Genomic DNA, 23,614 nt, shown 5'->3' with positions numbered 1-23,614 from the left:
CCAATTAAGGAATTGTCAAGAGTTATCGATTTGCTCGAATTTCACATGAATGATTCAACTATAGCGCTTGCCAAAGCCTACTACACCCATCCATGACTCATTGCATGGTTACTTGTAGTTGTGGGACGTTTGTCCGTGAGTATATCCAAAAATCCACAGATGCACTTTGCACCCTGCTTTCACCGTCTAGCCACAACTAAATTAAGTAAGTATGTGTCCAGTGTGTAGACCTATGGGAGGGGGAAATACAGACAGACTACAGCGTAGCCTACAGCTGCGTTAGTGTAGTGTAGACGGCTTCGTATATTGCTGTACTCTCTTGGACCCCTTAGCATTCACGCAGTCTCCTCTATTCCAGTCTCACTCATCCACTCTCTCTGATTTCATCCTTTCCTTTTAGACGCTTAGCATCAACAAGGCTCCCTTTCATCCATCCCTACCTCTTGAACTGTGGATATAAAAGAATGGCAAACAACTTCGCCAGAATGTTGTCCTCCAAACGAAATGTGAGGATTCTGTCATTAATTGGAGCCGGGTCTTTGACAGCGGGCTTTCTGCTCAATCGTGAACATGTCACCGCCGGAGCGCAAGCACGGAGAGTGTACCCCGCCAGGTAAGCCACGACGCCCTTTACTGCTATAGATAGACATTTTCAGTTTAGCCATGTCAAGTGCGAGAGCGTATTGCCACATTGTCATTAAGTATTTAGATAGAGTAGCTTAATACGTGAATAATATGCTGACCTCAATGAAATAATTTTACTATCAAAGCAATGCCAGCGACTGGGAGACGAATGTGGTATTTCGAGTCTTTCGATCATAAACTAACCTATTTGTAAAAATTATAACCCGACCTAAGCCAGTTTATTCTCGAGATATATTTAACTTATATTGCACCACATGTTCTTTATGCCTAATGATGAATAATTAATATAGATATAAATAATTAAATATGCATATTTTCTAAATCATTCTCTGAATGCTACATGGTTCCACGAGGGAATGCTTTGCCAACAAATACTAGGCCACATTGATATGTTCTAATTGAGTTGTTGATGAGACAGGTTTTTTTCCTGAACCATGGTGGAATTGTCTAGATTCGACCTTTTATGACCTGCATAGGGTCAGGGAAAACTCTGCTTTTGTGACTTTATAGGCCTAATGATAGGCACAATCTAGCGCAAACCCAACCCCGAGTGGAGGTGCTGTAGACAAAATGCTCAGCTGGAAAATCTGATTGCATAATGTGTATTAAGCATGGTTGGATATTCAATTTCCAAAGAATGCTCAACTTCTGGTGTGACCAGATTGTAAAAAGAATGCTCAACTTCTGGTGTGACCAGATTGTATCAAATTTGGCTACTATACACTGTTATGTCGTTGGCGAAGACATCGCTCTGTGCCAGGTGTATAAATAGCGCATGCATGCAGGGCATGCCAAAAGCCTAGTGGTAGGCTATGCCAAAGAAAAGCACAGGTAACCAACCTATAATTATAGCTATATCTTAACAATCAGAGCCATAGATGGAAATCTGTGTAGGTGTTGACTTGCAGTGAGTCTTAGGTTATAATTCTCAGGAGCATCATAATAATGAACTCTAATTAGTCATGTGCACATTTCCAATTTCATTTCGAATTTTAAACTGTCCTTGTGGTTGTTTCTCAGTTACAATGATATAGCAATTTTTGGGGGGTGAGTGACTGACTGTGTCCTGACAGTGCCGAGTACCCGGACCTACGCAAGCACAACAACTGCATGGCCAGCCACCTGACCCCAGCCATCTATGCCAAGCTGGTGGACAAGACCACGCCCAACGGATACTCCCTGGACCAGGCCATCCAGACTGGCGTGGACAACCCCGGGCACCCCTTCATCAAGACCGTGGGCATGGTGGCAGGGGATGAGGAGTCATACGAGGTCAGAGCAAGGGGCATTATTTTGGAGGCAGTAGTTCAAGGTCAGTGTAGTGAAGCCGTAGGCTGTGTTTGTTCTCTCAAAGAGTAGGAGGAGAGGATCCGAAGTCCCTCCCTTTGGACCTCATCCTCCAATGAGCTTTGAGAGGAAGGTGAGGATTTGGGGAAATGAGCACGGGGAGGAAGAAAGGATTTGACAGCTAGTAACATTTTCAGACACCCCCTAAATGTATGGTTGAAGGTCAAGTTGTGGAGCATATTTAACGACAAAGAAAAGCAATTGCTTTTGCCATAAATAGCCAATTTAGTCAATGGTCTACATTTATCTCAGAGACATTGAGAATGAATGACTACCCTGTGGCCTATATAACACTTTTGGCATCTAAAATGATCAGTAGCGAGCGCAATGGTTCATGGACCACATTCTATTACAATCCCAGACACTTCTTAATCTGACAATGGAGAATAGGCACATCCAACCCCCAAGTCCTGTTTTAGACTGAGGCCCACTACCACAGCACCAGCGGGAGTGCTGGTTTTAGGATAAAGGAGACCGTGTCATTTTGGGATCTCATTGCTTGCTATGAACTTGAAAGGTTCTCAAAATAGAAAGTGATATCATTATTATTTCCTCACTCGTATGCAGATGATATTCTGTCTCATCATGTGGCTATGACTGTGCATTAGTGCCCCGCCCAGTGAGTGGACATTGCCCATATACCACACCCCCTCGGGCCTTATTGCTTAACTCAACTGCATTACAATACTATACTGTAAGCCCGTCTAGTAGTTTATAAAGTGACAATGATCATTTAAAGAACTCCCATCCTTTCAACTTATAGGTGTGACAACTGTTGTAGGCTATATGATGATGTTATGTGGTCAGACCTCTGATGTGGATGTGGGGGTTTCAGGTGTTTGCAGACCTCCTTGACCCAGTCATCAAGGAGCGGCACAATGGCTACGACCCTCAGATTATGACCCATCCCACCGACTTGGACTCCAGCAAGGTATAGAGATGCAACTTCACTGAAAACCACAGTATAGGGTTTGCGTCCCAAATGGCGCCCTACTCCTTTGATCGTGCTCTACTTTTGACCAGACCCCGTAGGGAATAGGGTGCAGGCCCTGGTCAAAAGTAGTGCACTACATAGGGAGTCGGATGCCATTTGGGACGCTACTCTAGATGTGACAGTGAAGTTATCTAACGTTTAGAAGGTGGACAGATTCACTCGCTGGACACTACACCAGGGGAGAACGACTGCCTCCTTTTATTGAAGCCATGAAGTTCAAGGCCCACCGAGGCTGTTGATTTAATGAAACAGGGTTCCCCTATTGTAGTGAATGGGAAAATGGCAATCTTCGTGGTCAATCTTCATGCAAATAAAGAACAAATTCAAGGACAATCATGGTATCAATAATTGCTTCTATTACACCGGATGTATGTCCTTGAACCAATTATTTTAAAATCGCACACAGAATAAGTTATAAGGATAGCTTAGTTGCAGCCTGCAGTACCCCGGTCGGGATTCAACTTGAGGTGCTCCATGAGACGGGGCAGTCGTACTCCCCTGGTTGCAGCTTACAACAGCACTTCCTGGAGTAGCTCAAGCTGCAAATGCTATGTCTTGAGAATCCCAGCCATGAGACTTCTTACTAAGATAAAACAGACTTCCTGAGCTTCAAATGCGCCATTGAGTCGTCACATAGCAATGAATGGTGTGACGTTGTCTTTGTCCATTCATATACAGTCAATGCACTACACTAATCAGTTATACCAGCTAATATTATATAATTATGCAGTACATCCCATTGCCCATACTGGAATGTTATGTTACGTGAATATATTATAAGCTACAATAAATTATATGGCATACAAATCATTTGTTAAGGGAACAAAATATAGAAACTATCATGTCTTAACTTGGCTTAAACCCTTTTGCTCTTTGGGGATCATAGATCATTCACAAATGTCCTCCATCAATGCTGGTGTTGTGATACAGTTTACGAGACGCCATTCATTCTTTTTTTTTCTATTTCTCCCCGCTCGCAGCTCACGTCTGGCAACTTTGACGAGCGCTACGTGCTGTCGTCGCGGGTCAGGACGGGCCGTAGCATCAGGGGGCTGAGCCTGCCCCCGGCATGTACCCGGGCGGAACGCCGCGAGGTGGAGAGGGTGGTGGTTGACGCCCTGGCTGGCCTGAAGGGGGACCTGGCGGGGACCTACTACAGCCTCACCCACATGACCGACCAGGAGCAGCAGCAGCTCATCGACGTGAGTCAAGAGGCCAATCCATTTTACGTGTTGTAAGGACATAAAGGAGAGTGAGAAAAGGGAAATAATAGCAAGGATTTGTTTTTTTTGGGGGGGGGGGGTTATTGATATTGCTCCACTTTCATTAAGACCGCATTTCCTGTCTCTACCATGTTGACACAGGACCACTTCCTGTTTGACAAACCCGTGTCTCCTCTGCTGACCTGTTCGGGGATGGCTCGTGATTGGCCAGATGCACGCGGTATCTGGTAAGCACCTGTTAGTTATAGATACGGACCCTTAGTGGTCATTAACAGTCATCACAGTGAGAGGTGATTTTGATTGTTTCACAGTTATTTGCATATAGTTCATGCTACACATCACCATGACTCTTCTAGCAAACTAATGCCCACTAGCTTGTAGCTCCTCTAGATTGAGCCTTAAACGTGCATGTAGTCTAGCAGTTAGTGTTGGTCGGGTAACCGAAAGGTCGCTGGTTCGAATACCGAGCCGACAAGGTGAACGATCTGTCGACGTGTCCTTGAGCAAGGCACGTAACTCTTAAGTTTCTCTAGGGCCACCGTACTACTATAGCTTACTGTATGCTTCCCAGTTGATACTGTTCGCGCATATATTCTAACAAAATGTTGTGAAATTTGTGTTGGTTTTGGTGTATTTTTAAAATTAAATTCTTTGCTGTTCGAGCACCTTTTTTTTCTTGAGGGTGGTCCTAGTTCAGTAGATGAAGTCTACACCCTTTCGGCTGTGATTGGTTAACAGTAGGGATTCTTTAATTACGTGTTTGTTGTCATTCAATGAGAAAAGACTAGTTTTCATGTACATTTTGTTCACTTTAGAAACACTGCACCAAACATCTAACATCTTAGTTAGATGTAAAATTACATGACAGATCTCCTGGGCAAAAACAGCTCAATTGATTACAGATTTCCTGATTTCATTTGGACTATTTTTCTCTTGTTATATGTCACTCACTATCCAGGTTTCCATCCAACCTTTTTATGCGCGTAAAGTACAATTTCATGACAGGCCTGCAGGGAATTTTTCGGTAAACTTTCCAAATGTCTACAAAACAAAATACGCTTGACAAGGTGGGATTTGTTTTGTAACAATAAAATGAATTATGCGAGAAATGTCAGTGGCAACACTTTCATGCGCAAATATTTCTATAATAACCATCCTATCGAAGTTGGAGTCACACGGTGACATGTTGTGTGATCCTCCCACTGATTTGTTGGGAAAGAATGCAGTTTATTAGGCAATAAGATTCAATAAATGATGATGAACTTCACAGGGTGGTGAAAGTGCAAGGTGGTGATCTTGATGCTCCTTTCCAATAAATATTGAGGGTCTTATTCTGGTGACATGATAATCGATGCTTGACTGCTGTTTGACAAGTAAAAATAATCTCGCTCTTTTGTCCATAATAATAATAATAATAATCTCATCCGGTAGGCTACAGGTGGCAACAGTGTGCCGGTAGCGGTGTGCACACTTGCCAATACCAGAGTGGGCACACTTACCATATAAGGCAAAAATCAGTTGTGAGCAAAACCATCAGTAGAGTTGAAAATACAAAAGGTATTTTATGTACACTACCTCATCACACACAGCGTTTTATCTGCAACAAGCCAATTGGACGGAAACATCTTTGGAGGGGAAAACACGCTTATTGTTTTTAATGCGGATTTGAGAATATTCACATTCAAATCTGTTGCCAATTGGATGGAAAGCTAGCTATAGAAAGTCACTCAACTAGCCCATTGCACCAGTCAATTCAAATGTTTTAAATTGGTAAATGAGTCCAGTTAGTCTAGCCAGCTATCTACATTTCTAGTTATCATGGCCGAATTACTGACCGGGCACATACCCAGGGGCCCTGACCTCCAGGGGGCCCCCATTGCTTTAGCTAGTCACTCTTGCTCAGGTATCATATTAACGTGGTATACGGCATGGCAAAATGTGTAGAATTGCAGGAAATTAGCTGTAAAACTGCAACAACAAAAAAATAGAATCTGTAAAGCAAATGTATTTGTTTACCTTTTGTTAATAAAATACTTTTTCTGCCAATAGATCGCTCTGTCAATTATAGTTTTTAATCCCGGTGCTGTGTTAGTGTGAGTTAATCCGCAGTGGCTAATTGTATCCAGTGCCTTCAGGAAGTATTCATACCTCTTGACTTATTCCACATTTTGTTGTGTTATAGCCTGAATTCAAAATGGATTCATTAAATTAAAAAAACTCACCCATCTACACACAATCCCACATAATGACAGTGAACACATGTTTTTAGAAATGTTGGCAAATTTATTGAAAATGAAAGACAGAAATATCTCATTTACATAAGTATTCACACCCCTGAGTCAATACTTTGTAGAAGCACCTTTGTCAGCGACTACAGCTGTGAGTCTTTCTGGGTAAGTCTTTTCGGGTCTTGCCATAGATTTTCAAGTAGATTTAAGTCACATCTTTTTGGTAAGCAACTCCAGTGTATATTTGGCCTTGTGTTTTATGTTATTGTCCTGCTAAAAGATAAATTAATCTCCCAGTGTCTGGTCCACCATTTGTTATCCTGAAACTCCCCGATCCTTAACGATTACAAGCATACCCATTACATGATGCAGCTACCACTGTGCTTGAAAATATGGAGAGTAGTACTCAGTAATGTGTTGTATTGGATTTGCCCCAAACATTACACTTTGTATTCAGAGCACAACGTTCATTTCTCTGCCACATTTTTCTTTAGCAGTATTACTTTAGTGCCTTGTTGCAAACAGGATGCATGTTTTGTAATATTTTTATTCTGTACAGGCTTCCTTCTTTTCACTCTGTCAATTAGGTTAGTATTGTGGAGTAACTACAATGTCATTGATCCATTCTCAGTTTTCTCCTATCACAGCCAATAAACTCTGTAACTGTTTTAGACACCATTGGCCTCTCCGGCAACTTAATTAGAAAGGACGCCTGTATCTTTGTAGTGACTGGGTGTATTGACATACCATCCGAAGTGTTAATAACTTCACCATGCTCAAAGGTATATGCGTGGCATTGGAAAACCTCCCTGGTCTTTATGGTTGAATCTGTTTGAAAATTCACAGCTTTTTTTCAAAATTTTTTATTTAACCTTTATTTAACTAGGCATGTCAGTTAAGAACAAATTCTTATTTACAATGACGGCCTCCCGGGGAACTGTGGGTTAACTGCCTGTTCAGGTGCAGAACAACATATATATTTTTGTTACCTTGTCAGCTCAGGATTTGAACCAGCAAACTTTTGATTACTGGCCCAACGCGCTAACCATTAGGCTACCTGCCCGACTGAGGGACCTTGCAGATAATTGTATGTGTGGCGTAAAGAGATGAGATAGTCATTCAAAAATCATGTTAAACACTATTATTGCACACAGTGAGTCCATGCAACTTATTATGTGACTTGTTAAGCACATTTGTACTCCTGAACTTATTTAGGCTTGCCATAACAAAGGGGTTGAGTACTTATTGACTCAAGACATTTCATCTTTATTTTTGAATGAATTTGTACAAATGTCTAAAAACATAACTCCACTTTGACATTATGGGGTATTGTTTATAGGCCATTTACAAAGAAATCTCAATTTAATTAATTTTAAATTCAGGCTACAACATAACAAAATGTGGGAAAAGTCAATTGGCTATGTCTTTGTAGATTGACTGAGGTGAATGAAGTACACCAACCGATGTGATAATGGCTGGGGTCATTTTTTCTTTGTTTTTGCTTGTTCTCCAAATGACATTTTAGAGTTTGTAAATTGTATAGAAACGCAGTAAATGAGCTTTGACTTTCTTTACGTTTATAAGAAAGTCAACCCCCTCTCACCCTCATCCAAAACCTCGCTAAAACTCAGAACCTGGCTATGTCCCTGTAGACAATGCCCTCTCCGCATTGCGTTTCAGCCGGTGTCCAGAAATAGCCTGGTGCCCAGAAATAGCCTGGTGCCCAGAAATAGCCTGGTGCTGCTCCAGCATCGATAACCAGCTTTCCTCTTACACCCCCCCCCCCCCCCCCCCGTGCCTACATCATACCAAACTCTTCTCTCCTTCATAATTCACCCTCTCACTCTCCGTTTGACGGCCCTCCTCCTTTCATCCTTCCCTCCGCTCTCCTGGCTCCAGACCGATCCATTACTTTCTCTGATTGTTTTTAGGAAGTCCGTTTTTACTGAATGCAATTCATTACAGTGCAATTACAATGAGATTTTTTTAATTGTATGGCATTACTGTATGCATAACGATGCATTACTGTGAGATTACTGCGTATATGGCAATACTGTAGACGGCGACCATCACCTCTGTGTTTTGTGCATGAAGTTATGAAGCAGCCACATGTATGTTAAACGGAACCCGGGACATCAACTCGAGCTGGTGCAATGGAGAATAGGGAAATTATCTCTTAGTCGTATATTGATCTTGTCTCACTCAATCCATTATGACGAGGGCTCCGAGCACTGTGTTTCTTTTTCTTTTTTTTACCCAACATTAAGGAAAAGCATCGATATCAATGGTTGAGCTCAGCTCCCCCAAAACGAGTCTACGGACGCTGGTGGCAGCGGTGGGATCCGTTGATTTCCAAAAATAAATGGGAAGTATTGATTTAAGAGAGTGTTTTGTGATTTTTAAACCATCTCCACTCAGGCACAACAACACGAAGACCTTCCTCATCTGGATCAATGAGGAGGACCACACCAGGGTCATCTCTATGGAGAAGGGAGGCAACATGAAGAGAGTGTTTGACCGCTTCTGCACAGGCCTGAAAGAGGTGCACACACACACACACACACACACACACACACACTCACACACTTTAGTTATTTATCTAATTTTTTCCAAGTTCCTCATTAGACGCAGGAGACGGCAAATTGTTAAAGCAAGGACTGTTATTGAACAGTAGTAATGGCCAAACAGTAGCAATGACGACACTACACACAGGTATTAGTACAGTGCATTCGGAAAGTATTCAGACCCCCCCAGCCTAATTCTAAAATGAATTAAATAAAACATGTTCCTCATCAATCTGCACACAATACCCAATAATGAGCAAAGCAAAATCAGGTTTTTCAAATTTATGACAAATAAAAAACAGCAATACCTAATTTGCATAAGTATTCAGATCCTTTGCTATGAGACTCTAAATTCAGCTCAAGTGCATCCTGTTTCCATTGATCATCCTTGAGATGTTTCTACAACTTGGAGTCCACCTGTGGTAAATTCAATTGATTGAACATGGTTTGGAAAGGCACACACCTGTCTACAGTGCCTTCGGAAAGTATTCAGACCCCTTGACTTTTTCCAAATTTGTTAGGTTACAGCCTTATTCTAAAATTGATCAAATTTGTTTTTTTTCCTCATCAATCTACACAGAATATCCCATAATGACAAAGCAAAAACAGTTTTTTAGATTTTTTTTTCTAATTTATTTAAAATAAAAGCGGAAAAAATAACATTTACATAAGTATTCAGACCCTTTACTCAGTACTTTGTTGAAGCACCTTTGGCAGCGATTACAGCCTGGAGTCTTCTTGGGTATGACGCTACAATCTTGGCACACCTGTATTTGGGGAATTTCTCCTATTCTTCTCTGCAGATCCTCTCAAGCTCTGTCAGGTTGGATGGGGAGCGTTGCTGAACAGCTATTTTCAGGTCTCTCCAGAGATGTTGGATCGGATTCAAGTCCGGGCTCTGGCTGGGCCACTCGAGGAAATTCAGAGACTTGTCCCGAAGCCACTCCTGCGGTCCAGAGCGCTCTGGAGCAGGTTTTCATCAAGGATCTCTCTGTACTTTGCGCCGTTCATTTTTGCCTTGATCCTGACTAGTCTCCCAGTCCCTGCCGCTGAAAAACATCCCACAGCAGGATGCTGTCACCACCATACTTCACCATAGGGATAGTGCCAGGTTAACTCCAGACATGACACTTGGCATTCAGGCCAAAGAGTCCAATCTTGGTTTCATCAGACCAGAGAATCTTCTCTCTCATGGTCTAAGAGTCTTTAGGTACCTTTTGGCAAACTCCAAGCGGGCTGTCATGTGCCTTTTACTGAGGAATGGCTTCCGTCTGGCCACTCTACCATAAAGGCCTGATTGGTGGAGTGCTGCAGAGATGGTTGTCCTTCTGGAAGGTTCTCCCATCTCTACAGAGGAACTCTGGAGCTCTGTCAGAGTGACCATCGGGTTCTTGGTCACCTATCTAACCAAGGCCCTTCTCCCCCGATTGCTCAGTTTGGCCGAGCAGCTCTAGGAAGAGTCTTGGTGGTTCCAAACTTCTTCCATTTAAGAATGATGGAGGCTACTGCATTCTTGGGGACCTTCAATGCTGCAGAAATGTTTTGGTACCCTTCCGCAGATCTGTGCCTTGACACAATCCGGTCTCGGAGCGCTAAGGACAATTTCTTCGACCTCATGGCTTGGTTTTAGCTCTGACATGCCATGTCAACTGTGGGACCTTAAATAGACGTGTGTGTGCCTTTCCAAATGATGTCCAATCAATTGAATTTACCACAGGTGGACTCCAATCAAGTTGTAGAAACATCTCAACGTTGATCAATGGAAACAGGATGCACCTGACGTCAATTTCGTGTCTTATAGCAAAGGATCCATATATATATATATATATATATATATATATATATATATATAATACTTAAAAATGTATACGTCTGCATAAATGTCTAAAACCCTCACTTTGTCATTATGGGGTATTGTGTATAGATTGCTGTGGATTAAAATTTGTTTTAATCCATTTTAGATTAAGGTTGCAATGTAACAACATGTGGAAAAAGTCAAGGGGCCTGAATACTTTCCTGAAGTACATACCATATATATTTATATATATAACGTCCCAAAGTTGACATTCCATGTGAAGGACCCACAATAAAACATGGTAGCGTACAAGAACCTGGGTTTTCTGAAGATGATAGATGTCTGGACAAGACAAAGGGTACACACACCCACACCCGATCACTATATGGCTGCTGATCGACAGTCTATGTTTGCAAGACAAATGACAGTCTAGTATTCATCTAATCTCAAGTTCTCATGTCATGTTTGGTTAGGTGGAGAGGCTTATCCAGGAGAAAGGCTGGGAGTTCATGTGGAATGAGAGACTGGGCTACATCCTCACCTGCCCCTCCAACCTGGGCACTGGGCTCCGCGCTGGAGTACACGTCAACCTGCCCAAGCTCAGCAAGGTAACACACACACACACACACACACACACACAGCAATATCTACTCAGAGCCTCAACAAATATACACGGCGAAAACGGTCTTACCTAGATTTTTATTTATTTTGTTTTGAGTGCTAATACATTTTAAATGACTTTTTTTCTTACCAAGATACATTATCTCACTACATTGGCAGATAATGTTGCTTATTTTGACTTAAAAAAGCTTGACACGTAGGGTAAGATACAATTTTCTTGAAACAAGATTAATTTTCTTAATAAGACATCTGACTAAGATAATACATCTTTGGCTTGCCCCTATACAGATTCACACATTCACAAACACACAAACCTTTATACCCTCACACCAGCAGACCAACAAGATCCCCGCTTGCCAGTCATTCAAGGCCCATTTGTCTTCTGAAAATCCCTTTCCACTCGCTTACCAGCGCCGTGCTTGTGAGGGCACACCCTAGCAAAACGTTTTTACATCGGAAACGAGGGTTTCCTGTTGGACAATTTCAGATAGTATCTCTTCAATTCCTACGTTTTTGTGCCCCGTCAAAATCAAATCAAATCAAATTGTTTTGGTCGCATACACATACAGTGCCTTGCGAAAGTATTCGGCCCCCTTGAACTTTGCGACCTTTTGCCACATTTCAGGCTTCAAACATAAAGATATAAAACTGTATTTTTTTGTGAAGAATCAACAACAAGTGGGACACAATCATGAAGTGGAACGACATTTATTGGATATTTCAAACTTTTTTAACAAATCAAAAACTGAAAAATTGGGCGTGCAAAATTATTCAGCCCCTTTACTTTCAGTGCAGCAAACTCTCTCCAGAAGTTCAGTGAGGATCTCTGAATGAAGAACAAGGAACTCACCAGGCAGGTCCGAGATACTGTTGTGAAGAAGTTTAAAGCCGGATTTGGATACAAAAAGATTTCCCAAGCTTTAAACATCCCAAGGAGCACTGTGCAAGCGATAATATTGAAATGGAAGGAGTATCAGACCACTGCAAATCTACCAAGACCTGGCCGTCCCTCTAAACTTTCAGCTCATACAAGGAGAAGACTGATCAGAGATGCAGCCAAGAGGCCCATGATCACTCTGGATGAACTGCAGAGATCTACAGCTGAGGTGGGAGACTCTGTCCATAGGACAACAATCAGTCGTATATTGCACAAATCTGGCCTTTATGGAAGAGTGGCAAGAAGAGAGCCATTTCTTAAAGATATCCATAAAAGTGTAGTTTAAAGTTTGCCACAAGCCACCTGGGAGACATGTGGACATGTGGAAGAAGGTGCTCTGGTCAGATGAAACCAAAATTGAACTTTTTGGCAACAATGCAAAACTTTATGTTTGTCGTGAAAGCAACACAGCTGAACACACCATCCCCACTGTCAAACATGGTGGTGGCAGCATCATGGTTTGGGCCTGCTTTTCTTCAGCAGGGACAGGGAAGATGGTTAAAATTGATTGGAAGATGGATGGAGCCAAATACAGGACCATTCTGGAAGAAAACCGGATGGAGTCTGCAAAAGACCTGAGACTGGGACGGAGATTTGTCTTCCAACAAGACAATGATCCAAAACATAAAGCAAAATCTACAATGGAATGGTTCAAAAATAAACATATCCAGGTGTTAGAATGGCCAAGTCAAAGTCCAGACCTGAATCCAATCGAGAATCTGTGGAAAGAACTGAAAACTGCTGTTCACAAATGCTCTCCATCCAACCTCACTGAGCTCGAGCTGTTTTGCAAGGAGGAATGGGAAAAAATGTCAGTCTCTCGATGTGCAAAACTGATAGAGACATACCCCAAGCGACTTACAGCTGTAATCGCAGCAAAAGGTGGCGCTACAAAGTATTAACTTAAGGGGGCTGAATAATTTTGCACGCCCAATTTTTCAGTTTTTGATTTGTTAAAAAAGTTTGAAATATCCAATAAATGTCGTTCCACTTCATGATTGTGTCCCACTTGTTGTTGATTCTTCACAAAAAAATACAGTTTTATATCTTTATGTTTGAAGCCTGAAATGTGGCAAAAGGTCGCAAAGTTCAAGGGGGCCGAATACTTTCGCAAGGCACTGTATTTAGCAGATGTCATTGCGGGTGTGGTGAAATGATTGTGTTCCTAGCTCCAACAATGCAGTAGTATCTAACAATTCACAGCAATACACCAAATCTAAGTCTAGTTTTAAAAAAAAAATTGAATTAAGAGATAAATAATATTAGGATGAGCAATGTCAGAGTGGCATTGACTAAAATACAGTAGAACATAGGATGTAAACATTATTAAAGTGACTAGTGTTACATTATTTAAGTGACCAGGGATTCCATGTCTATGTACATAGGGCCGCAGCCTCTTAAGGTGCAGCTTTCAATAACCGGGTGGTAGCCGGCTAGTGACTTAAGTTCAGTGCAGGGTACTGGGTGGAGGCTGGTTAGTGATGGCTATTTAACAGTCTGATGGCCTTGAGATAGAAGCTGTTTTTCAGTCTCTCGGTCCCAGTTTTGATGCATCTGTACTGACCTTGCCTTCTGGACAGTAGCGGGGTGAACAGGCCGTGGCTCGGCTGGTTGGTGTCCTTGATGATCTTTTTGGCCTTCCTGTGACATCGGGTGCTGTAGGTGTCCTGGAGGGAAGACGGTGTGCCCCCTGGTGATGCGTTGGGCAGACCGCACCACCCTCTGGAGAGCCCTGCGGTTGAGGGCAGTGTAGTTTCCATACCAGGCGGCGATACAGTCCGACAGGATGCTCTCAATGGCGCGTCTGTAAAAGTGTGTGTCTTTGACCCCACTGCAGGACCCCCGCTTCGCAAAGATCCTGGACAACCTGCGTCTGCAGAAGAGAGGTACCGGAGGAGTGGACACTGCAGCTGTGGGCAGCACCTTTGACATCTCCAACCTGGACAGACTGGGCCAGTCAGAGGTAATAAGGAATACATAGTGTAGGGTGAAGTTTCTCTTAGACACTGATCTTGAGTCAGTTTGGATTTGGAAGGGGAAGCTGATCCTAGATCTGTGCTAGGGGAAAATTCACCCCACCCACACACACACACACACACACGGCCACGGGGTGCATCTCAAATAGTCTAAAATGGCGTACTCTCCACTCCTCTCCTTTACCTGCGCCTACAATACAAGGCAATGCAATAACAGTTATCCCAAATGAGGATATTACAGCTAAGGCACAACCTGGAAAAACTTGCCAGGAACCGACTGAGATGGCGGACATTCATCGATAGCCTCAGCTCCTTAGGAGCCAAGGGCTTAAGAAGGCAAATCAATACGCTGTTATTCAGAATCTGAGAAGGTGGGCCAAAACAATACGGTGAAGAGTAACAAATGCATTTGCTTTACAGCTCTGTATAGTAAATGAGAGGACACAAGCGAGGAAGCCGTTTTAGACTACTGAGATGCGGCCATGGCTTGTACTGGAAGGCTTGAACAGTGTCTTGAGGAGAGAGAGACCGTCTTGCCTCTGTTTGTGTGTTGTGTAACCCCTTGTGTACCCAGTCATGCTGTCATGCCTGTGTCTGCATGCGAGATGGTGACATAGATAAAAGAAGACAATGGGACTATTCTGTACTGTGTGTTGCTGGCGTGGGTCCTGGAGAGCCACAATGTGTGCGGAGTACCAGACACTTGTACAATCTATGTCGAGGCACATTGAAGCTGTTCTGGCGGCTCGTGGTGGCCCGGACACCCTATTAAGACGCTTTATGTCGGTGTTTCCTTTAGATTTTGGCACTTACCTGTAGATCCTCCGCGAACACTACATTTAGACGCACACACACACCAATCACGATGCGGTTGATTATTTTAACCAGGTACGGGGGGGGGGGGGGGGGGGGGTCGCACACACTGCAGCTCTCCAGAACCAATCGGTGAGGAATGCAAGGGCAAGGTCTGTGAGTGAAAGAATGCGGGAAAGAGAGAACAAAAGCGTAAGAGGGTGAGGAACAGAGAGAGCGCGAGACAACTCTCGACCGTCCACCGTCTCTGTCCGCGTGATTGAGGTTATCGGTTTAAGCAGGGCTCAGAATCCGCTGCAAGGCGGTCGACCTCGAACACTCCAGGCTGACCTCATTGCAGATGTTGCAGCAACCATTGGTCCTGTGCCACGTCATCGACTGCGCCGTCGGGCATCACATTGCTCGGCCTATGTCATTCAATGTGCTTAGTTGATGTGTTAACTGGATCTTGTGAGATCTGGCGCGGTCTGCGATGCAGTCATCTCTCTCTCCAACGCGCCCACTGACTCTCTCTCTCTCTGTGATCAGGTCCAGCTAGTGCAGACGGTGGTGGACGGAGTCAACTACCTGATCGACTGTGAGAAGAAGCTGGAGAAGGGTCAGGACATCAAGATCCCTCCGCCATTCAAGAAGTAGACTGCCCAACCCCCTCCGACCCATATATACCTCTTCTTACCGACCTGTCTGTCTCATCCCCATTCAGAGCCATAGGTAATGTCCAGATTTAGTCCCAACTCTGTTTGAGATGTCGAATTTAAAATGGCACCAAATGCTCCAAGAGCGTTACACTCCGGTAGGAATGCACATTTAGAATGCTCTAGTGCATAGCCATAGCTCTAATCCCAATGCAACTATATGCAATGGGACTCCTTCTACTTAATAGCCTCCAACCTGACACCTAGGCCTGTTACACCTAGACTACAGCATGTCCCATACTCTGTGTGTCCGATACTACTACTTCCTCGTCTTCCCTCTGTATCGGGATGTGGAGGAACACGGCTACATGCTATACTGACACTGCTACGGTAGTGTAATCCATCCGTTTGTGGCTGTCTACACCCAGAGTGTAACCATGTAGTGATAGATGACGACTTGAATGGACTTGAATGCAGCACAACAACCATGTTGGACTGAAAAGACTTCTTAGGGGTTTGTATGCTGAGGTTCTAATAAGACACGGGTTAAACTAAGTCGTACTAATAATAACTCATGCTAAACTACTGTGCTCCGTGCTCGATGATGTACTGTATGTATCAAGCAGCAATATCATTACAGCCCACCATTGAATGTCATTCGCGGACAGATCTTATTAAAGGAACCATGTCTTTAATACATTTCCTCTCTCATTCGTCATTAATATTATAAACCTGTCAGGTGCCCGTGTGTTGTTGACCCATAGGCTTATAGAATTGTGTCGAACTCGACCACATTGCAACCTGTAACTGTTCAAAGCGCGTGTGTGTGTGTGTGTGTGTGTGTGTGTGTGTCTGCGTGATTTCATCCCATCTTGAAAGCAATGCTTTGAGTGACTTATTACAGTGGATGGGCGCCATAGTAACCAAGCTCTCAGTGCTTGATTGTGATCAGCTTGGTAGGGTTTGGGGTCATGTGACAATACTGATCCTCTTAACACTGAGCAGTGTTATAACCAACCGCTGTACTGAACCAAGACTTATGGCCAAAGGGAGTTAGCGTTGATTGGTTTTCTATGCACTTGATTGAATTACTGTAAATCACTGATTAGTGTGAACACACTCTGATAATGTGTAGCCAATACACCAAACTGTCGTGCAGTTTAATGTCATAAATCTGAGTAGCATTCACAATGTTGCACAACTACTACAATCGTTAATACTTGTTCATTAAAGACGGATAAAGAAGTGATAACATGTTTTGATACTAGATGTTCTAACAAGAGCACTGTCTCTTGACGACTGACTTCAGATCTGCCAGCCAGGCTATTTGACATTGTAACATAATATGTGCTAGAACACTAGGGGAACAATTTGTCTTGTTCCTAAGGCTGAACATTGACATTGCAACAGCCTCTGTGTTATTCAGAATCCCTCTCTCTCTATCCAACCAGTGATTGTTTGAAAAGCATTGGAGCGGCATGTTGTGTTACTGAAATCTGGGTTGTTGACACCATAGCAAAACATTTTGCAACGGAGAACAGAAATAAGCAGTTCCTCCCGCTCTTTTTCCGTTTGGTGCCTACTGAACCCTGTACAATACAGCCGAGCTCCTTGAAGCGCCTCCGTCAGCTTTGCATTGCAGTCTGCAGATCTTGGTCCTCCTCCCAAATCTCACAGGGAGAAATGGTACGTTGCCATGGCAACTGTCTTATGGAGGAACGGGAACTAGGAACTCCAAGGGGGGCTTTGTCTGTGCACAGCCAACTAATCCTCAAGCCTTCAGTGGAGCTGCAGGACGCACGGGAACAATGACAAGCCAGAAAGCACAGACTCATCATAGCACACAGAAGTCCTGTTTTATACCTGGTGTTAAAATTGTGCCCACATTTTTAGACCGGTGTAGAAAATGAAAATGACTGATTTTGATTATCTTCCTGACCACTTACATGAGGTAGACAGGGACTTGTTGTATCTGGATCATCTTGATTAGATCACACAAAAAAAAACACATGTAACCAGTTGTAAGATGTAACCAGGGCCTGAGTATACAAAACATTAAGAACACCTGCTCTTTCCATGACACACACTGACCAGGTGAGTCCAGGTGAAAGCTATGATCCCTTATTGATGTCACTTGTTAAATCGGCTTTCAGAGACAATAATGTACACCCTATGGGAAGCGCTGAAAGCATACCTACGTGGCCAGATCATATCATATAACGCCGGCACGAATAAGAGGTCAGGGCATCTTACAGAACTTGCTAACCTTATAAACGACATTGATCAGAGGCACTCAACCACGCCATCGGCAAAGAGAGAATCACATTACAGATGGAATTTGATCAGAGGACCTTCACTTAAAATCCAGACAAAACCACGATGAGTATAAGGAACTGGCCAGTAAACTTCTTTGCCAACAACTGAGGCAATCAACAGTGTCTGGCCTAATACCTGAAATCACAACCTCAGCAGGTGTGACCACCTCCGGCCAAAAGTACATTAATGATCAATTCAAACATTTTGACGAGGACCTTCTAAACTGACACCATATTATGTGACATATACGCAGGGGTCACTCCCCCCAACCATGTCACAGGTCATAATATCAGTCTGAAAAAGACCCGCTGAAATGTGAGTTCTACTGCCCTGTTAGTCTGCTTTGCTGTGACTATCAGATATACACCGAGGTAAAGCCAGTTTTCAGGTTGAATATTCAACGGATATTCGCGCTTTCAAACCTCAATAGCTTTCTAACCACTAGAGTCACAGACTCCAAATAAGTGTCTTGATGTTGGAAAAATTGCGCACACCACTGCAGAGGTCTTATTTTCACGATTTGGACATGACTTTGCTTTCCAAAGCGAATAAACATGTGGAAATGTGAGCAGCATCTTGTATTCCAAGTTGAATTAGTTAGGGAGCGTAATCAAAGTGCAAACTTTTTGTACATTCAAAGTTTAATAGCTCCTGGTGACTTCAAACAAGGTCCAGAATGTCCACTGACTACCCTTCTATATTGCACACCCTTTAGTTTGTCCATTTTCATCTCACATGTTTTTACATAAATTTTTCTAAATGTAACATTTCAATAGCTCCTTGGTCATGTGACCAAGTGACTTCAAACAAGGTTCAGAATGTCCACTCAGTGGGCCTACACATTGCACACCCTTTAGTTTGTCCATTTTCATCTCACATGGTTTTACATGAAACATTTTTGGTCATGTGACCTGGTAACTTCAAACAAGGTTCAGAATGTCCACTGACTACCCTTCTATATTGCACACCCTTTAGTTTGTCCATTTTCATCTCACATTGGTTTTACATGAATTTTTCAAAATGTAGAATTTCAATAGCTCCTTGGTCATGTGACCTACTGACCTCAAACAATGTTCCACTTACTATACCTTCATATCGCACACTCTGATGTTTGTCTACTTTCATATCATGCTATTAGACTTAAATCTGTAAGCTTTGCAGGCCTTCATTTTACATGGGTGTTAAAAAATATGTTTAAGTCAACAAATGTTCCATCCTCGCAATAACATGGACACATGGACACTGAAAAGATCCGCAATTGGCTGTATGTGGAATGGATCAAGGACAGGAGAGGTGTTCGAACAGAGGTGCTTAAAGGAAGGTGCACAGGTGGGCCTCATGAAAAACAATGTTTCATAAATTATTTTTAATCACAGTAATAGGCAGTGATTTGTCAGTCAATTATTTTCATAGCATCACTTTCATATACTGTACATTAAGACAAATCCTTCTACGTTGAGAATTAGAACGCAGTTTCCATAACCTGATAATGACTTGATATTTGAGTGTGTTCCCAACAAGCCACCTGCAGACAACTTACAAAATGCAATATTGCATTTGAGGGTTTGTTTTTCTGATGAAAGTAGTTATTTGATGCATGGCCTACTACTGGGAAAATAAATTCCTACGTCTTTTGTGAGCAAAATCCTTTTTCCAAAATGTATTTAGGTGCATTTTTGTGAAGAGGTATGAGGGTTGTGATGTGGGTCATTTAATAGTGAAATCCTTTAAGGGATCAATACATTTCTATATTGCTTCCCCAGTATCTGCATGAACCATCAGGCCAAGTGTTTTTGGTGAAGGAGGAATCGGAACACGCTGCTCTCAAATTAAGGTCTTAGTTATTCCATTGTACTGGATCTAATACATATTAGCATTTTACATACATTCATAAGTGTAATGATTTTTTATTACATACTGTGAAAATCTCTCTTGGCTGCTGGCTCTGTCACTTTCAGACATGCGCAGAGCAAACTGAAAGGGGAAGGGTAGCTCTTGACTTGAACCACAGGGGTTCTCTGTAAAGAGAGAGTAATCCAAAAGGCACAGACACACCCCTTGACTTTCAGTTGGCACCGTTGACCTGTATGTATTCTCTCCTGATTGGCTCTGTGGTGCACAGTCTGGCAGTCTGACTAAAGTGCCAGAGGTATGAGGAGAGACATCCTCCTTTGTATTTATGGGAACAAATATTTCCTTTGGATCCTATTCGTGGACAGTTAGAAGACACAATGCATCAATGCAAAAAGTGTTTTATTGCTAATTACTGTCCATGAGTAACCTCAACCTTGTGGTTCAGTGAGTGTTTGGGCCAATAAAGTGCCAACTCAATTCTACCATTGACTAGTCACTCATGCCCCTATGAACGGGGACACAGGGCAATAGTTTTTAATCTAAACCAGTGCTTTTTTACTGGAGGACACTAACCCCTAATTGGGGCTCTTTTCTTGACACACAGTAGAAGTTTACCAGATAACATCCTGTATTACATCCTGTGCTGGCCACATTGTCATATCCATTCTGGATTCTGAGTGGTAAAATCACAGCTGAATAATGCCTCAATGTATGTGTATACATTCTCCGCCAAGACAGAACTGCCAAAGGGGGTGGAGTTGCAATCTACTGCAGAGACAGCCTGCAGAGTTCTGTCATGCTATCCAGGTTTGTCCCCAAACAGTTCGAGCTTCTACTTTTAAAAATCCACCTTTCCAGAAATAAGTATCTCACTGTTGCTGCTTGTTACAGACCCCCCTCAGCCCCCAGCTGCGCCATGGACACCATATGTGAATTAATTGCCCCCCATTTATCTTCAGAGTTTGTACTGTTAGGTGACCTAAACTGGGATATGCATAACCCCGGCCGCCCTACAATCTAAACTAGATGCCCTCAATCTCACCCAAATTATCACGGAACCTACCAGGTACAATCCCAAATCCGTAAACTCGGGCACCCTCATAGATATCATCCTGACCAACTTGTCCTCTAAATACACCTCTGCTGTCTTCAACCAGGATCTCAGCGATCACTGCCTCATTGCCTGCGTCCGTAATGGGTCCGCGGTCAAATGACCACCCCTCATCACTGTCAAACGCTCCCCAAAACACTTCAGCGAGTAGGCCTTTCTAATCGACCTGGCCCGGATATCCTGGAAAGATATTGACCTCATTCCATCAGTAGAGGATGCCTGGTTATTCTTTAAAAGTGCTTTCCTCAGCATCTTAAATAAGCATGCCCCATTCAAAAAATTTAGAACCAGGAATAGATATAGCCCTTGGTTCACTCCAGACCTGACTGCCTGACCAGCACAAAAACATAATGTAGCGTACTGCATTAGCATCAATAGCCCCCGCGATATGCAACTTTTCAGGGAAGTTAGGAACCAATACACAGGCAGTTAGGAAAGCAAAGGCTAGCTTTATCAAACAGAAATTTGCATCCTTTAGCACAAACTCCAAAAAGTTCTGGGACACTGTAAAGTCCATGGAGAATAAGAGCACCTCCTCCCAGCTGCCCACTCCACTGAGGCTAGAAAACACTGTCACCACTGATAAATCTATGATTACGAGAATTTCAAGAAGCATTTTTCTACGGCTGGCCTTGCTTTCCAACTGGCTACCTCTACTCCGGTCAACAGCTCTGCACCCCCCACAGCAACTTGCCCAAGCCTCCACCATTTCTCCTTCACCCAAATCCAGATAGCTGATGCTCTGAAAGAGCTGCAAAATCTGGACCCCTACAAATCAGCTGGGCTAGACAATCTGGACCCTCTCTTTCTAAAATTATCTGACAAAATTGTTGCTACCCCTATTACTAGCCCTTTCAACCTCTCTTTCGTATCGTCTGAGATCCCCAAAGATTGGAAAGCTGCCGCGGTCATCCCCCTCTTCAATGGGGGAGACACTAGACCCAAACTGCTACAGACCTATATCTATCCTACCCTGCCTTTCTAAGGTCTTCGAAAGGCATGTTAACGAACAGATCACTGACTATTTCGAATCCCACCGTACATTCGGCGCTATGCAATCTGATTTCCGAGCTGGTCATGGGTACACCTCAGCCACGTTCAAGGTCCTAAACGATATCATAATCGCCATCGACAAAAGACAATACTGTGCAGCCGTATCCATCGACCTGGCCAAGGCTTTCGACTCTGTCAATCACCACATTCTTATCGGCAGACTCAACAGCCTTGGTTTCTCAAATGACTGCCTCGCCTGGTTCACCAACTACTTCTCAGATAGAGTTCAGTGTGTCAAATGGGAGGGCCTGTTGTCCGGACCTCTGCCAGTCTCTATGGGGGTGCCACAGGTTTCAATTCTCGGGCCGACTCTTTTCTCTGTATACATCAATGATGTCACTCTTGCGGCTGGTGATTCTCTGGTCCACCTCTATGCAGACGACACCATTCTGTATACTTCTGGTCCTTCTTTGGACACTGTGTTAACTAACCTCCAGACAAGGTTCAATGCCATACAACTTTCTTTCCGTAGCCTTCAACTGCTCTTAAATGCAGTAAAACTAAATGCATGCTCTTCAACCGATCGCTGCCCGCATCTGCCCACCCGCCTAGCATCACTACTCTGGACGGTTCTGACTTAGAATATGTGGACAACTACAAATACCTAGGTGTCTGGTTAGACTGTACACTCTCCTTCCAAGCTCATATTAAGCAAATCCAATACAAAATTAAATCTAGAATCAGCTTCCTATTTTACAACGAAGCATCCTTCACTCATTTTGAGAAACATACCCTCATAAAACTGACTATCCTACCGATCCTTGACTTTGGCGATGTCATTTACAAAATAGCCTCCAACACTCTACTCAGCAAATTGGATGCAGTCTATCACAGTGCCATTCGTTTCGTCACCAAAGCCCCATATACTACCCACCACTGCGACCTGTATGCTCTCATTGGCTGGCCCTCGCTTCATATTCGTCGCCAAACCCACTGGCTCCAAGTCATCTATAAGTCCTTGCTAGGTAAAGCCCCGCCTTATCTCAGCTCACTGGTCTCCATAGCAGCACCCACCCGTAGCATGCGCTACAGCAGGTATATTTCACTGGTCACCCCCAAAGCCAATTCCTCCTTTGGCCGCCTTTCCTTCCATGTCTCTGCTGCCAATGACTGGAACGAATTGCAAACAACACTGAAGCTGGAGACTCATATCTCCCTCACTATCTTTAAGCATCAGCTATCAGAGCAGCTTACAGATCATTGCACCTGTACATAGCTGTCACGAGAATTTTCAATCCCAATGAGGATAACAATCACTGTAGCTTTGACCAATTCCCCCTAGGTTGTAAAGCTAGGGTTAATAAGAATTAGGCAAAGACTCCGTTTCTGCAAAATGTTCATTGTTGTTTATTCATGAGAGCTCTAAAGTCAACCAACATTTGAACAGTCTTTATAACCCCCTCTATGCACACACACACACACACACACACACACACACACACACACACACACACACACACACACACACAGTTGTATCACTTTTCTATCAGCCTTGGCAGTTT

The 23,614-nt window shown here is 43.2% G+C and overlaps 1 protein-coding gene across 1 annotated transcript; it reads left to right on the top strand.

The window, feature by feature from the left end:
• Positions 1-320: 320 nt before the first annotated feature.
• Positions 321-16,477, top strand: LOC110492055 (creatine kinase U-type, mitochondrial). Its single transcript, XM_021566037.3, has 9 exons — positions 321-613; positions 1,719-1,917; positions 2,828-2,923; positions 3,967-4,188; positions 4,351-4,436; positions 8,856-8,979; positions 11,270-11,404; positions 14,192-14,317; positions 15,672-16,477. Exons 1-9 carry the CDS (start codon positions 465-467, stop codon positions 15,777-15,779), a joined length of 1,245 nt encoding a protein of 414 aa, XP_021421712.1. The 5' UTR covers positions 321-464; the 3' UTR covers positions 15,780-16,477.
• Positions 16,478-23,614: the final 7,137 nt, after the last annotated feature.

The sequence above is a fragment of the Oncorhynchus mykiss genome, chromosome 2 (genome assembly GCF_057628025.1).
Source record: "Oncorhynchus mykiss isolate SJ-2025 chromosome 2, ASM5762802v1, whole genome shotgun sequence".
NCBI classification, from domain to species: domain Eukaryota; kingdom Metazoa; phylum Chordata; class Actinopteri; order Salmoniformes; family Salmonidae; genus Oncorhynchus; species Oncorhynchus mykiss.
The sequence above is the reverse complement of the archived record's forward strand: the minus strand, read 5'-3'. Positions and strand labels throughout refer to the sequence as shown.

Coding starts and splice junctions, on each gene's coding strand:
- LOC110492055 (XM_021566037.3), top strand. CDS start 465: ATGGCAAACAACTTCGCCAGAATGTTGTCCTCCAAACGAAATGTGAGG. Junction 11,405..14,191: donor ACCTGCCCAAGCTCAGCAAG/GTAACACACACA, acceptor ACCCCACTGCAG/GACCCCCGCTTCGCAAAGAT. Junction 14,318..15,671: donor ACAGACTGGGCCAGTCAGAG/GTAATAAGGAAT, acceptor CTCTGTGATCAG/GTCCAGCTAGTGCAGACGGT.